The 16,566-nt window shown below is 39.5% G+C and overlaps 1 protein-coding gene across 1 annotated transcript; it reads left to right on the top strand.

Annotated features, from left to right (window-relative positions):
* Positions 1 to 10,946: 10,946 nt before the first annotated feature.
* On the top strand, positions 10,947 to 11,267 carry LOC149837694 (protein DCL, chloroplastic-like). Its single transcript, XM_090008101.1, has one exon. It carries the CDS (start codon positions 10,947 to 10,949, stop codon positions 11,265 to 11,267), a length of 321 nt encoding a protein of 106 aa, XP_089864227.1.
* The last annotated feature ends 5,299 nt before the right edge of the window (positions 11,268 to 16,566 follow it).

Raw genomic sequence — 16,566 nt, 5'->3', positions numbered from 1 at the left:
CATGCCTTTTTGCATAACCTGATTTCAACATTGTCAGATTTGTTACGAGTTTATAGTGATTTGTCATCGACGACTTGTGGTCCGTGCTTGTGTTTTTGCGATTTGTGGTTATCGTTGAATAGCGATCTCTGTCATCGCAGCATAGTGATGTGTGGGTATTGTTCAAATGTCAATCTAAGTGGGCTGAGAAAGGTTGTTCAAGTAATTTTTTATGGGGCATTGATCAAGGTTGCGATTCATTTTATGATCTGAGTTTGCTATCACCACGCAAATGAAATCTTACTTAGATCATGAAATGAAACACAACCATGATCAATGCCCCAAAAAAGCTTACTTGAATAACCCCTCAGATAATGCTTAGAGTGACAGTCGAACAATACCCCCAAATCATTAAGCTGCGGTGCCAAATATCGCTATTCGATGATAACCAAAAAATCGCCATTAAGTTATGTCATGAACCAAATAGGTATGGGACACAGGAATCTCGTGTGGGCTATTAATTTAGTTGTCATGACTCTTTGCATGCCCCGATCTCCACAATGCCGGATTTGTTGAGAGTTTATAGTCATTTGTCACTGACGACTTGCGGTCCGTGGTTGGATTTGCTTAAATCGATAGATAGTGATTTTTTGCTTCTGCAGGAAGTCGATTGATGACATCACTGTATGGCGATTTGTGGTTATCGTTGATTAGCGATATGTGGCATCGCAGCGTAGTGATTTGAGTGTATTGTTTGACTGTCGATCTAAGCGGGATGACAAAGGTTGTTTAAGTAAGCTTTTTTCGGGCAATGAACATGGTTGCGCTTCATTTTTTGATCTAAGTATGCTATCACCTGCGCGGTTGAAAGCCTACTTAGATCATAAAATGAAGCGCAACCTTGCTCAATGCCCAAAAATAGGTTACTTGAACAACCTTTGTCATCCCGCTTAGATCGACAGTCGAACAATACACTCAAATCACTACGCTGCGATGCCACATATCGCTAATCAACGATAACCACAAATCACCATACAGTGATGTCATCAATCAACTTTCTGCAGAAGCAAAAAATCGCTATCTATCGATTTAAGCAAATCCAACCACGGACCGCAAGTCATCAGTGACAAATGACTATAAACTCTCAACAAATCCGACATTGTGGAGATCAGGGCATGCAAAGAGGCATGACAACTAAATTAATAGCCCACACGAGATTCCTGTGACACCTCCAATTGCCTTTTGAAATCACTATTGTTATATTGTGAAAAGTTGTATCCATATATTATAAATAAAATGCTACTCAATGTGTCTTTTCTCTTCCTCACTTCATTTCTTAAGAGGTAAGTAAACCTCTTCATCTGCTACAGGGGGAACTTTGTTCACTTTAACATTGGAAGTGCAAGTGTGAGTGGTACTCCACAATTTCTCACAATCGCTATATAGTTCAACCCGTGGGTTTTTTTTTAAGATCCGCGGGGTTATTATCAACAAACGTTCATTATCGCATTATACTAGTATCGTTTAACACCGCAAATCGGCGTTGACTAACACCCTTTCCAAAGGCCGAGTATTGCTGCACAAATCGCTTTCCCGCGATAACCACAACTCGCTATGCAGCGAATATGAAGTCGAATTACGCAGTTCCAACGGATAACAATAAATGTTTGATTTGTCGTACAATATTCATTGATCATGTTGGTTGAGCAGTACATCTTTTAGGTCATAAATAGTCGCACAAGTATTGGAAGCTGTGTTTGCCTTCTACTTTGTGAACCAACAACAATCAAACTGACGGTTCCTTCATAAACCTGTAGATCCGTCCTCCAACATACAAATTTGTGGTCAGTGACGCAGACGAAGACAGCTACATGACCAACAATGGCGAATCATGGGTATATTGTCTACACATCGTCTACATGTCCAGCAAAATCCGTCTCTTTCATGCCATTTTTTGTGATTTGTTTTTTGTGTACTGTATAATGTAATTTCAATGTCGTTTGTTGCAATGTCCGCATTCATTTCAGTCGAACATCCATCGATGAAGTTGGGCGAAAACTTAGTCAATCACTCATGGAGGACATCAACCGAATGCACAGTGAATTCGCACAATACAACATGATCAGTAATTTTGTTAGTATGAAACTAGTAGGAGTTGTCTATATACGTAAGTCATGTGTATGTGCGTTAACAACATATTTGCTGCAAACAGACTATATCCGATTTCGTCAGTTATATTAAAAGCAACGCACCAAGCCAGACTGTAAGCGTCGTCAGCCCGTATTTCATGGTATATCGGTTGTATTTTATGTTGCTTTTCGTTATTGATTTAGTACAATTGATTCGTATGTTAACGTTGGTGTTAGCAATGTTTCGGTTTGCAGACTATCTTACGCTGTTTTCCATACTCCAGTGGATTTCAAGACGACGTACCTTATTGGGTTAACGGTAATCACTGCAGAGACCTTTTGTCAAGTGAAAAGGTAAGCAAACAAACCTAGAGTGCAATATTACAGCATAACACTGCTAACAACATTTTTTCGATCTATTTGCAGATACTGATTCCTACACTCTGGCAATCTGAAAAGCATTGGGTCTTATACGTGATGGATTTACACGAAAAACAACTATGGCGTTACAATTCGTTGGAAGTTGACAGTGGTTTACGGCTAGACATTTCTCATCTCGTAAGTTTCAATATCTATGTGAGGAACAAGTCGTGTACTGGGGTCATGAATTTACTGTCGGTCGCATTATTCTCAGATCGGTTTCCTCAAAGCCATTTTGGGAGTCGATGCTAGCGAGTGGATCTATCGCACGACATACCATGCTCATTTACAAGATAATGGCGTTGATTGCGGGGTATTTGTAATGAAGTACATTGAAGCAATATACAATGGTGCAGAACCCTGTTTCAACGTTGTATGCCATTTCTTCGCCTCTGTTATTGGGGATTAAGTGCATGTCTATTGCTTCTACTTTACAATCTGTTTTTGCAGGTTGATATACCAGGATTCCGCGAAGAACTCTGCAAAAAATTGACATCCTTTCTAATTGCGGAGGAGAAACTGACGGAGGCCTCGCGAGCATCTAAAAGGCTTGTAATTGATAAAAGATGTGCGCTCAACCCGCGTGATTGACAGTCGCTGAGTGAGACTGCGATGTATTTTAATGAACAAAGACTTCTAATGTTCGAAATGATAATATTCCACATCGCTATGAAATGTTGTATGCTTAAACATCGCTTTATTGCTGGCATATGAAAAAAAGTGGTGAATAAGAGCCATTAATGTAGCTTCCGTATTTTACGAATAGTACAAAGCGATACGCTTAGTGGTCTACCGTCAACTACACTGCTACGACCATTAAAACTTGTGAAAGAATTTGAAAATTTCTTGAATTTTAAATGACGTTTCCTTCAATTATGATTTTACAAACATATGAAAAACGTATAAATGGATACGACAACTGCGTCGAAGCCGCCTATATGCAGGAATTATCGATTTGTCGGTTCTTTATTCGCGAAGCAAACTGGAGCTGTGTGTTGTGTCATTCAAATATTAATGAAACGTCCTATCACCCTCCGTCAGTTTTCAAGTATATACGTCAGTTTCATGAAACCAAAAGCAAATCTTCAATAAAAATGCACTCCACATTAATGACAAAAATTGAACAATGTCATGCCAGAGGGCTATTCTCAATAGTAATCAATGCGATTGGACCGAGTTTTTTGATCTCAAATACATCCACAAGTACGTCCATACGCGTCCCAAGAAATTGCCTTAGGTGTACATCGGTGTACATTATCGTAGGTTCAGCAATACAGCGATTTCTAAGAACAAACCTTTCTTATTGATAAGTTCACGGAATGCAATTTTTAGAAATATCTTTCGTCGTACAGTATTTTTCATTACTGAAGAACAACTTTTACCAGCATTGGTTGTGTATACAACAATGGTGGAGCTCCTGCTGGCCATCCTCAGCGCGATTGCACCGACTGGGTTGCTGTCGAGGAGGAGGGCGAGAACGGTGATGGCAGAGCTAATTAGGTTATACAGGCAGAGCAATCGATAGGTTTCACTTTACATATTTTGTCTGCCGTTCTTTTTAAACTCAATCAATTGTTCGCATATTTTGTAGCATATTTGCGGCATATGTTCCTGCAACAAAACATGTAATGTGAAACCAATATATAACAGGAATAAACAATAACATCGGATACAAAGCTCATACAGCGTGGAAACAAGGTTCTTCTCCATTGTATATTGCTTCAATATGCTTCATTACGAATATGCCACAATCGACCCCATTACTTTGTAAAGGAGCATCGTCAGCACAGAGCAACATCCACTCGACAATGTCGACACCAAGCCCGTTAAGGAATCCCGCCTGTGATAAAGGGATAATATATTACAGTCCGGTCCACCTCAAATAGCTACGATTCACCTATGGGCAGAAGCTTACCAAATGCATAGCGTCGCGTTCTACGCCACTGTGGCAGTCCAATGAGTTATAGCACCATAGTTGTTTTTGCAGAAAATTCATCTCGTATAGGACCCAATGGTCGGGATTTTGTCAGAGTGTAGGAAGTAAAATCTGCGAATCGATAAAATAATTTTTCATTCCAGAGACATATCGTGATCAGGATGTTACGACTAAACCTTGTTGAAGAGGTTTGTTCACTTACCTTTCCAAATTTCGAAATGTCTAGGCACTCATCATCGTTGTTCCAACAAGGTAGTACATCTGTGAATCCAATGTCGTATGACTTTCGCCGGACGTACAACTGTTGCACAAAATAGTAAGGTTTAACCACCAAGAAATGTGAGTACGTCATAAAAGCAAACAAAACAACAGCGGACCAGACATACCATGAAATAAGGGCTGATGATGCGTACTGTATTGCTCGTTGGGTTGCTCTGGATGTAATCAACATAATCACACATTGTCTGGTTGCACAAATTTACGAACTTCAAAACATACAAACTGGAACGACCTAGAAATTGATAGTGGTTAAATACTTACAAAATTACTGATAGTGTTCCCAACTGCAAATTCATCTTGCATCTGCTCGATGTCATCTACGAAATCGTCAGGGGCGTTGCCGCCCACCGTTGCCTGTAGATATTGAACTGCGTGCACCATGAGCGTGGTATTGAGGATTCGACATTGAAATTATTGTCTACAGTAAACAACACTAGTCCAAATACGACATGAAAAACCAAATGTTGACTAAACCGCTCAAGCGTTTCAAAAAACATACGTCTTAAGCGCTAGTGCTGGTACTATGGATGTGGTTGTCTTCTTCTTCGGCGCCGTGCGTGACTGTTTTGCTCCCATCGTCATCTCCGTTGCCGCCGTGCCTGGTCATTTTGCTCCCATCGTCCTCCCCGTTGCCGCCGTGCCCAGTCGTAGTGCTCCAACCGTATTTGGCGCCGTGCCGGGTCGTGTTGCTCCCATCGTCCTCTTCTTGGCCGCCATGGTTGGTCGTACTGCTCCGATTGTCCCCTTCTTCGGCGCCATGCCTGGACTTTGGATATCGATGGCACCTTTGCAACGCAGATACAGAAATGTCGTCCTCAGCCAAATACAAAGGTAAAGTCCTTTAACGTGCCACCCTTTTTCGAAAACAGCCCGCTAATTAAATGATTGCGTTTTAAATAAATAAAAATACGTCTTTTCGCATGCCGCCCTTTTTCGATAACCGCCGCCAAATTAAATAATTGCGTTCGAAGTATTTAAAATTATGTCTTTCCACAAGCCGCCCTTTGTGTTTTAAATATTTAAAAATACGTCGTTTCACATGCCAGACTTTTTCGAAAACACCCCGCAAATTAAATTAATGACTTTTAAATAATTAAAAACTCATCGTTTGTCGGTCGCATTATAACAATCTTTCAGTGGGAGATTGACACGACCCGAACAAACCCGTTTTCCAGGTATGAATAATCTTTCACGATTATTTTATTGATTATCGTATATGAATACATCGATATATTCATGCAACATACTTTCCTCAACGGTTTTTTAACAACAAACGTTCATTATCGCGGTTTGAATTGAAGGTGTCTCTGCCAGATGAATAATTGCTGACCGGGAACCGTATCGTACAGATTTTGGAGCATCAACCTTTTCTTGTCGCTATTGACTGTTATCATTTACGCCGTCAGCACTCGTTAAATTATTGTTCACAGCTTACATCGTCAATCCTTTTTGCGATATTCTTTCGAGGCGGAGACAAATACAACGATTGCTAAACAGAAATGCTATATCTTAGCGATGCCAGAGAGGTTATGCAATGCCACGATTTCTGAACAAACATCTATTTTCGATTAAAGTTTATTTATTACCGAGACATTCATTATCGCGGTTTGAATTGAAGGTGTCCCTGCCAGATGAACAATTGCTGACCGGGAACCGAATCGTACAGATTTTGGCGCATCAACCTTTTCTTGTCGCTATTGACTGTTATCATTTACGCCGTCAGGACTCGTTAAATTATTGTTCACGGCTTACATCTCCAATCCTTTTTGTGATATTCTTTCGAGGCGGAGACAAATACAGCGATTGCTAAACCGAAATGCTATATCTTAGTGATGTCAGAGAGGTTATGCAATGCCACGATTTCTGAACAAACATCTATTTTCGATTAAAGTTTATTTATTACCGAGATCCACAGACGAAAAGATGTAATAATAAAGAATTAAACAATAAAAGAATGTCACGTTACTACAACTCATTATACAATTACAACAAAAATATAGCGTAATAAAAATGAAAATCTAGGATTTATTCCGAGGCACTTGACGAATCAGATGAAATATCATAGACTTGTCTCTCACTTTTTATTTGTGGAATGTCTATCATGTGTGGCATCTTTGTTGCGAGACCTTTATTAAGCAAACTAGTCATCATCTCTACCACTGAGTTCAATTGAATCTCCAAAGTGCTTACTTCTACCCTTAATTTCTTATTCTCCCTTTCCATAACTTCGAACCTTGCGGCAGAGACAATGTTCTCTTTTGAAGCAAGTGTTCGCTCTTCCTCGTGCTTTGTTACTGAGGGAATCGTTGTTGTAACCAAAGAGAGACGACGTTTTGGTTGTAGAGGCTGGGCTGCAATATGAGAGGAGGCTGTTGGGATGCATGGGTTCCCAATTTTATCAATCGACAGATTTCGGCGCATTGGTTCCCAATAGCTTTCAAAATACAAGGGATCAAATTGTCGTCTGTTAGAATCATACGATACGGCACAGACACTACCTCAGTTCCAAATGAATAATTCGTCCCTATAGCGTTCGCACCAATTCACGTTCCTGCACCCACCACTATTCATCTTCCTTCTCACTTCCAAAGGCATATTTGGGATAGACTGCCCAAGCCAGATTGTAGGAGAACTCGACTACCTTGCTGCAACTCGGCTTCAATATTGCAGAACAACCACAAATCGCGGTCAGACAATCTAGCAGCCTCCGCAACAACATCTTCATCATCGTCCTCCCCGTCACCATAAGGTCTCCACAAAACCTATAAATTGGTAATTCTTTTTAATAACGAATGACAAATATATTAAAATTTATTTACGCATGATATGGCAACAACGATATGTACTACGGAAGACAATTCTGCAGCGATGGATACTTAAGAATGCTGAACATTACAATGGTAAATGCTGACACGATTGTAAACAATTTTAGAACATTTACCTCGTTTAGTTGCAGCCCATCTAAAATGGACTTAGCATTATAAACTGTGACGTTTATTCTAGCCGAGCGACCGATCTTTGGAAAACCACAAATCGGAGGGCCACAACGTGGACGCAATGGGATAATATGTTCCAACGCCCATGCCTAACAAAAACAATATTATTAGTAACGCCAAAACCTGCAATGAGATTTGTCTACAATTACTAAGTATGTAATCAACAAATACCTGAACAAATGGCCAAAATCCTCCAACTGTTTTCGTACCATTACTCGCACGGTAGAGTTGACTGTACAAGTGTGCGAGCATAGCAGCACCCCAGGCATAGTTGTCGGCTTCGTCTAAGACTGCCAGGTACTGCAGCCACATGGAACTTATTCTCGAACCAGAACAATCGAAAAATAATGTAAGACCAAAAAAATATAGAAGGAAGTCGCGCAACTCTTGGTCAGCTATTTCAGATGCACAAGTAGCGGAGTGGCCTTCCCATTTATTACGAAAAAATGAGACTTTCAATGATGTGGAATTGATTCCACCAGAAATACATTGACTCCATTCGTCCATCGACATTCCTAACAGGGCCGTGCAATTTTCCCTTGCGTTATAGTTTGAATGCCGTAACAGGACAGCACTACCATCGCACTTAAGGCCAGTGATCCTCGCCACATCTTCTAGAGTCATGGTGATCTCAAAAGAATCAAACTGGAATGTGTTCGTCTTATCATTTCACTTATTTACCAGGTGGGTCATGGTATTCCAGCAAGTTTCAAAATATTGTTGGTCCAAAAGGCCACCGAAGTGCATATTTCGTAATCGGTCCTTCTTATATGCACTCAGCTGACCATACCACGATAGCACTACAGGCCATTGACACCAACCTCCGAGCTTTTCACCTGGTGCTTTGTTTCTCCCGTGAACTGCCATAACACAAAATAACATATTATTCCTACCGATTGTAAATTAGTTCCATTTGTACTTATAAATGCTATTCTACTAACCGGTATAAATAATATTGGTTGCAGACAGACTATCACAGTAATCACTATACATATTAATACCTAACACAGTAATCTCTATACCAAAATCGCTAAACATATTATTAAATCTTCACAGACAGAACAGATATATTTACCTTGGTCGCTATTTTCTCCTGTTCTCCCTCCAACCTTGGACTTTCTGGTGGGTCCACTGCCACCAATTGCCTTTCAATCTCCATCTCTACCGGCTCCACCATCGCATGCCTTTTTCTCCCCTTCCTTTTCTCGCCCTCCTTCTCCATCCTTTCTCTATCCTTCCTTTTCTCATCCTCCTTCTGCTTCCTTTCTCTCTTCTTTTTTGTCTACTCCTTCTGCTTCCTTTCTCTCTCCCGTTTCTCCTCCTCCTTCTCCTTCCTTTCTCTCTCCCTATTCTCCTCCTCCTCCTTCTCCTTCCTTTCTCTCTCCCTTTTCTCCTCCTCCTTCTGCCTCCTTTCTCTCTCCCTATTATCCTCCTCAATCTTCTGCTTCCTTTCTCTCTCCATTTTCTCCTCCTCCTTCTGCTTCCTTTCTCTCTCCCTTTTCTTCTCCTCCTTTTGCTTCCTTTCTCTCTCCCTTTTTTCCTCCTGCATCCTTTCTTTCTCCTTGTTCGCCTCCTCCTCCTTCTCCTTCCTTTCTCTCTCTTTTTTCTCTTCATCCTTCTGCTTCCTTTCTCTCTCCCTTTTTGCCTCTTCCTCCTGCTTCTTTCTTTCCCTTTCCTGCACTTCCTCCTCCTTCTCCTTCCGTCGCCTTTCTTCCTCTTCCAGTTCTTGTTTCCTTCTTTCCTGCAATTCTTCCTCTTGCTTCTTCCTTTCTCTTTTCTTCTTTTCCTCATTCTCCTTCTCCTGCCTTTGCATTGACCTCTCTTCCTCAAACTCCTTCTCCCTCATTCGCCTTTCCTTTTCTTCCTCATACTGAGAAATATTTTGTTCCTTCTCTTCCTCCTCCTTATTTATTTTCCTTCGCCTCTCCTCCGCCTCCTTCAGTAGCCTTGCCTTGTTTCGCATTGCACTACGCTCCAAGTCTCTTCTCTTACATTGCGCCGCAGTGTCCTCCACTAAATAGTTAACATATCTTTGAAACTCCTCCACATTCTTCTTCATCCTTTCCATCACCTGTACGTTAATCCTCCGCCTTCTATTTATATTCTCATCAATATTTCTTGCCTTTGCTTTCTCTTCGTCATCCTTGTTCTGCATCTTTCGTTCTTCAGAGTTCTTCCTTTGGTCCGCAACCTCGATATCTGATGGATAATTCTCCTCATAATACGATTCCAAGGCTTTTTCCCTGTCTTCATCGTTCTCAATCTTAAGTATAATTTGGTATCTTTCAAAAACCTTAGATAGATGGGATTGCCGGATCACTTCTCTAATAGACAACCCATAGAACGACGGAATTTCTCTAATCTCATGAGGTGCAGACATTGTTAACCTGCACAACACATTACACGATCATCATGATTAGAAATCGTCGGAATATTTGGGTTCATAAGTACAAATCGTTGTATAAGAAGCAATCTTCATATTGAAGAAAGAAACCTTACACGAAACTCACCGAAACGATGAGAATTTGGATATTCCAAATATAGAGTAAGCAACAGTAACAACTAATACGCAACAGAAGGTAGTTATTATGCTGCGACTGCGCGTAAGACGGAAACCGATGCTCTGGAACAAAGAAAGGGATGCTCCGACGAAATCAGATGAAAGAAAAGAATCTCCGGTAGAGTGCTTAGAGCGAGAATGGATTGTTTTGAACTATTTGAATCCTACAACATAACGCTTGCTACATACGCAAACTCTGCGAAACTTTTTGGCAGTTTTGTCTTTTTCAAGAACCGACGATTCAGTTTTCTAGGAGGGACAAAACTTTTTGGCACGATAACGATGGAGGGCAGTTTTGTCTTTTTCACGAACCGACGATTCAGTTTTCTAGAAGGAGGGCATTTATGTCCGTTCGAGGAAGAGGAAGCGAATGGCGGTAAAGGGTACTTAAGTCTTTGCTGGGGCACCAAATTACGATGCAGTATGATGCGGACACACATCGATATACATGCCAGTCTGCATCTTATACGTGGTGCTATTTGGAACCCCCGAACATGAGATATCAGTACCGGCCCTGTTCGGGGGGGGGGGGGAACATATAACCTGCTTTGGTCTCTAAAGGATTCGAAAGGGAGAGAGAATGACCTCTGTTCCACAGCCTCATCTTTCCTTTCTCTTCTAACCCCAAGCTTTCCTCTCCCTACTCTATGCGAATTCCCCGTTTCCTTCCAACACCATCTTCGAATTTCCTCATCTTGCTGTTGAGGACGACCCAACTCCGCGCCCTAAAGACCAGCGACAAGACCAATGAGCCTGCGCTGCTGCACAAACCCTCCATCGCCTCTACGGACGCCGCTGATAGGCTCGTGAGCAAGGGCAGGTTCTCGAGTTTTGCAAATTCCGGCGACCAAGTGATCGAGTGTTCGGAGGGCGGCGATTCGAGGTGGGTGGATTGGGAGGACCGAATTCTCGAAGACACTGTGCCGCTCGTCGGGTTCCTTAGGATGATTCTTAATTCTAGCAAGTGAGTTCATTTCTTCCTCCCATCTTCCATTCCTTCTCAAACTTTAACTTTAAGGTATATATATATATATACAGAGAGAGAGAGAGAGAGAGAGAGAGAGGTGTCACAAGCAGCTTTACTTTTTCTTGATAAGTTCAACGAACCCCTAATTTGCAGAGATGCCATCTTTGGCAAGCGAATAAAGATGTCAGAAGAATGCATTTAAGGAGTCTAAATTAGTACAACCAAAGATGGGTCATTCTTGGGGATAGATATTATTATAGGCTTTGGGGACTGTCAACCTACACTTAGGGGCGCAACCTTCTCGAGGACAAGTCACAGAAGAAGTGCTTGGGAATTTTCCAGTTCTCTCTCCGAAGGATGCAAACAGGTCAGATGTTGAACAACTAAATGCATGAAGAGTGGGATCCAAAACAGTAAAAAAATTGCAAGAAAGCTTTCTTTCTCATCCAATCCTAACTTGGGATCCAAAGATCTCTTAAGCGACACCCTTGAGTGCCACAATCATACGACATGGCTGCATTTTGAGTAGGGTGTCAACGGGTCGGGTTTACCCAAACCTGACTCATACTAAACCCTATGGGGTTCAGATATGGTGATAAATAAGAAGACCTGATTAAGACCTGGGTCTGAACCCAAAGGTAATACATGGATCCAGGTATAATTTGTGAAACTTTATACCAGACCCGGGCCATACTTGAGTTTCAATTAAAACCTGCAATTTTTCAATGTAAAAATGATAAAAAAAAATTATTTTACCAGGTAAGGCCCAGTCGGTTCATGTAGTTCTTATCGGGTCGGGGTATGGTTTCTCTTATGCTGAGTCTGATTAGACCTAGATCCAAACCTGATACCATACCTAAAAATCGAGGTTAGGTCTGATTCCATCTAGGTCCGAACCAAACCCAACCCATTGACACCCATAATTTTGAGTAGGGTCTCCATTTTGTTGCATTGGGACCTCTAGATTGCTGTCATGTGATTTGTTGAGGCCACGCTAGGGGGTCACCTAAGCAATCCTAGATCCCCTCTTATCCAATCTTGGTTTCATACAACCAACTAGCGACCAACCACTTTAAGTTTAAACTCGATTAAATTATTAAGAACATTATTGCATCTTATTTGTTTTATGTTGTGCTTAGACATTTAATTTCTTAGAAAAACAGAAGTCTTAGATAGTGCCTACAAATTTGTATAGAAAAATAGGATTTAGGAGCCAAGTTTTTGCCTCTAATCACAAAAAAAGGCCTTACATTTCTGAATTGTCTGATATGAGCCTTTGCTTTTTATTTGGGAACCGTCAACCTACCTTTACTATTAACCATTAACTCAGGTTATGTCTCAGTTAAATTGAGTTAAATGACAATAATGGCCTCAATGACTGACGTACCTTCTCTTTTATGAGGGTACATGATTATTTTTCAATTTCGAAACAATAACATAGGAATCTCAATATTTTGAAAGATATATGTATAGGTTGAATCAAAATATGTTATATTTGCACTTTTTACATGAAAAACCCTTGTTTGTAACATTTTTCTACTGGATCTGGTGCTACAATATGAAACTTTGATATGCATTCAACAACAGAGGCATAAATGGGAGATGATAGTGGATTTGTCAGTTGCATCCTTCTTAAGATGCAGTTGAAAATAGAAATAGGTCATCGCTACTCTCATTTTGTTGTAATTTTTCTTGTTGTTGATGCAAGACATCACACCGTACTAGACAACCTAAACATCATACATTACATAACATGTTAGATCAAATAAAACTTATCATTCAAGCGAGTACACATCTCAAACCATCAAATTTTAATCTGCTAAGAATATAGATTTAACATAATAATAAAGTAAACATACCCACTTATTTTAAAACATACACTATATAAGACATCGTAGAGAACGTATATTCGTTATAAATCAAACAAATATATTAAAAAACACCTTACAATTTCATGAAATAATGTTCGAGTTTCTCATGTCTGATTTTACCAATCACAACGCGCTGCTGCAAAATGTGCTAAACCAAGGTTGTAGAAATCCCTTTAATTAGAGACATCATTAGGAAGTGCAATGTGAGTCAGCCTTACCCAAGGTTTAGCCTCCGAGTTCACTTTAATCAGTTGCTTTTGTCAATCTCAAAATTCCTCCCATGTCAGATTTTGCAAAAAGCACGCATCTCTCGAAAACACAACTGCTCGGAATGAATCAGATTTGTTTAGCTCATGTATGTCTATACAACAATATGCTTAAAGTAGATATAAAATGAAAGTGACACACCAATCAATCATAACCTATAAATCCTATACACAACTATGATCATGCTACCAGCTATAACAAAAGGCACACCCACTTAATCCATATACCCCAAACATGATTGCACAAATATTTGTGCATTAAGCACCTGATCACCCTCCATCTTGCGGACAGGGCCTGCCAGTTGTGGGGCCCAAGGCCTGATAAAGGGCAATCAGGTGCTTAATGAACAAATATTTGTGCAATCATTTTGCACCCTACCAGGGCTCATACCATTTACACTACATATTTATAGTGAAGGATTTTTTTTACAAGTCTTTAGAAGAAAAAAAATAGAGCTCTACAAGAGCATGTTTGATGCAGCGTCACGACTTTTGTAACAAACGTGGAATGGGGAACACACGGAAGGCCGTCCGTCGTATCCAAAATAAAAGGTTATTTTAGTTCCACCCCCATTAAGAAAGAGAGGGGGTTGTGTGTTCTCTCCCGAAGACAATTTCGTGTGTTTGGAGGTGTACGGAAGATTATCTTGGGACCCACGATAATTCATATGCCAATGTTACTCATGATGATTTTATAATAAAATAACATATAAAAAAGATAAATAATATATAAAAAAGATAGATATGCGTTTGACGAAAATGTCCTCTCGTAAGATAGATATGTGTTTGACAAAAATATCTTCCCGTAAATAGATTTGCACATTCCCATGAGTCTAGGTTCCTGCCTTGGTTTTTAGCTTGTGTTACAACACATTATCGCCTTCTCGTTTCTGCCTTATGTTACAAAACATTCCTGGGTTCGTTCCTACTTCGTGGAGATAACTATAAATTGATCGACTGGTTCGATCATTGGTGGGCATCATAGGGGATTTGTCGGCCATCTCTTTTTACAGTCTTCCCTTCTTCTTCCTTTTCGTTAGGCAGTATAAAAAAAGCAATGACACAGAAACATTCGAACAAGTGTCATTAAGACATCGTGAGTACCTTTTCATGTCATCATGTTATTGTTGAAGAACGTATGTCATCGTGAGTGTCATTAAGGCATTGTTTTGTTATTGCAGGTGGATGTTGGCTTTTTTATTATTGGAAAATTAAAGATATTTGTAAGACGTTGTGACCTGTTGACAAGAATGTTTGGTTACAGATGCGAGGAAGGGCCTTTACTCTATCCGGTATCGTTCATTCACTCAGTATATACAATGTATCACAAATCGCGGTTGTAGTAACATACTACCACTTTGTGAGATATTGTTTTGTTTGTTAATATCGATTTGTAAGCTATTATGCTGAATTGTCGTATTGATTTGTAATATATTATGCGATATGTATATCGATTTGTAAGATATTATGTGTTTTCTAGTATCGATTTGTAAGATATTTATAGTATAATTTTAAAACATGTACATGCAGAATTTACATTGTTGCGCGCTTGCAGTGGTGATTTGCGTATTCAAATCGCTGCTCATTTAGCGATTTCTATTGAAATCGCTTCATAGTATCGTAGATATAATTAAATTGTTGTCACGTGAATCGCTATCGTCAACACATATATACGATAAATCATTTCTTATATTGGCATGGTAAATAACAACTCGATACATAGTATAAGCAAATAACAAATCATTGTTGCTTTTATACTGTGATTCATTCAATCATTTCTTTGACTTGCTTAACTAATCGATATTTATTGTTATATGCATCTTGAATAAATCGTAGTAAACGTATGTGCTGGCTAACACAAATTGATATCTTGCTTATAACAGTGGTGAGCTTATCATCTGGTTGCAATGAAGATGATGTATCTCAATCATTGGAAAGTTATGGAGAAGTGAACATCTGTACTAATGATGCACCTGAAAAAGTAAACATGTCACTAATGATACACATGATAAGAAGGGTTTGGTCAAAAAATACACAGAGTGTCGTGGTGAGAAAGACATGTTTGTTCTAAGGAAGGTTGGAAGAAGTCAAGTGAAAATCCAACAAGGAGCAAGCCAGATTCAAGATGTGGTTGTCCAACGAGAATGGTGTTAAGAAGACTTCTGAATGAAAAATTATGTAGTTCGTATTTTAATCAGTGATCATAATTATGAATTAGCAGCTTTATTTATGACTTCTATGTTAAGGTGACATCGTAAAGTAACTGAAGCGCATGCTGTAATTGCTGAAATAGGTGATAGCGTCGGCATTACACCAAGGAAGACATATAATTTATGCACACACATAGATAGTGGTCGCGAGAATGTGTCATTCACACCTATGGATCTAAGAAACCACTTGAGAAGGAAGATGATAGATAACATGAAGAATAGAGAAATATGTTCTTTGGTTGATTACTTATAAAAGAAATCAAGCAATGACCCTGGTTTCTTTAGTGCAATGCAACTAAATGAAGATAGATATGTTGTGAATATGTTTTGGGCAGATTGAAAGTCAAGAGTAGATTATGAATGCTTCAATGATGTGTTTAATTTTTATACGACAATGAAAATTAATACTGAATAGTGGCCATTTACGTAGTTTGTCATAGTGAACCATCACTCATAGAGTTGCATATCAGGCAACACTTTTTTGTATGACCAGACCAAGAAAACCTTTGAGTGGTTGTTTAAAGTATTTACACATGCAATGAATGAAAAGCACCCTAAAGTTGTACTTACAGATGGTGATCACACAATTACGGTTGCATTGTCTCATGTATGGCTAGATGCACATCATCGCCTATGTTTATGGCATATCTTTCAAAATGCAACAAAGAACATAAGATACGTATTTAATCAGAAGACAGGGTTTGATAAAAAGTTTACAAGGTGTGTACTTGAGAGCGTAGACAATGTCACATTTATGTCTGATTGGGAGAAAATGATTCAGATTTACGACCTTAAAGATTGTGTGTGGTTATAAAATTTATATACAGACAAAGAGAAGTGGGCATTGGCATATGGAAGACAATACTTTTGTGCATGTATAATAAGTACACAAAGAGTTGAATCTATATATGTCACACTGAATAAAACCTTGTATTCATGTTTATCAATGTTTC

This window comes from Nuphar pumila, chromosome 5 (assembly GCF_984573655.1).
Source record: "Nuphar pumila chromosome 5, dmNupPumi1.hap1.1, whole genome shotgun sequence".
Classification (NCBI taxonomy): domain Eukaryota; kingdom Viridiplantae; phylum Streptophyta; class Magnoliopsida; order Nymphaeales; family Nymphaeaceae; genus Nuphar; species Nuphar pumila.
This window is presented reverse-complemented; position numbering and strand designations above follow the sequence as displayed.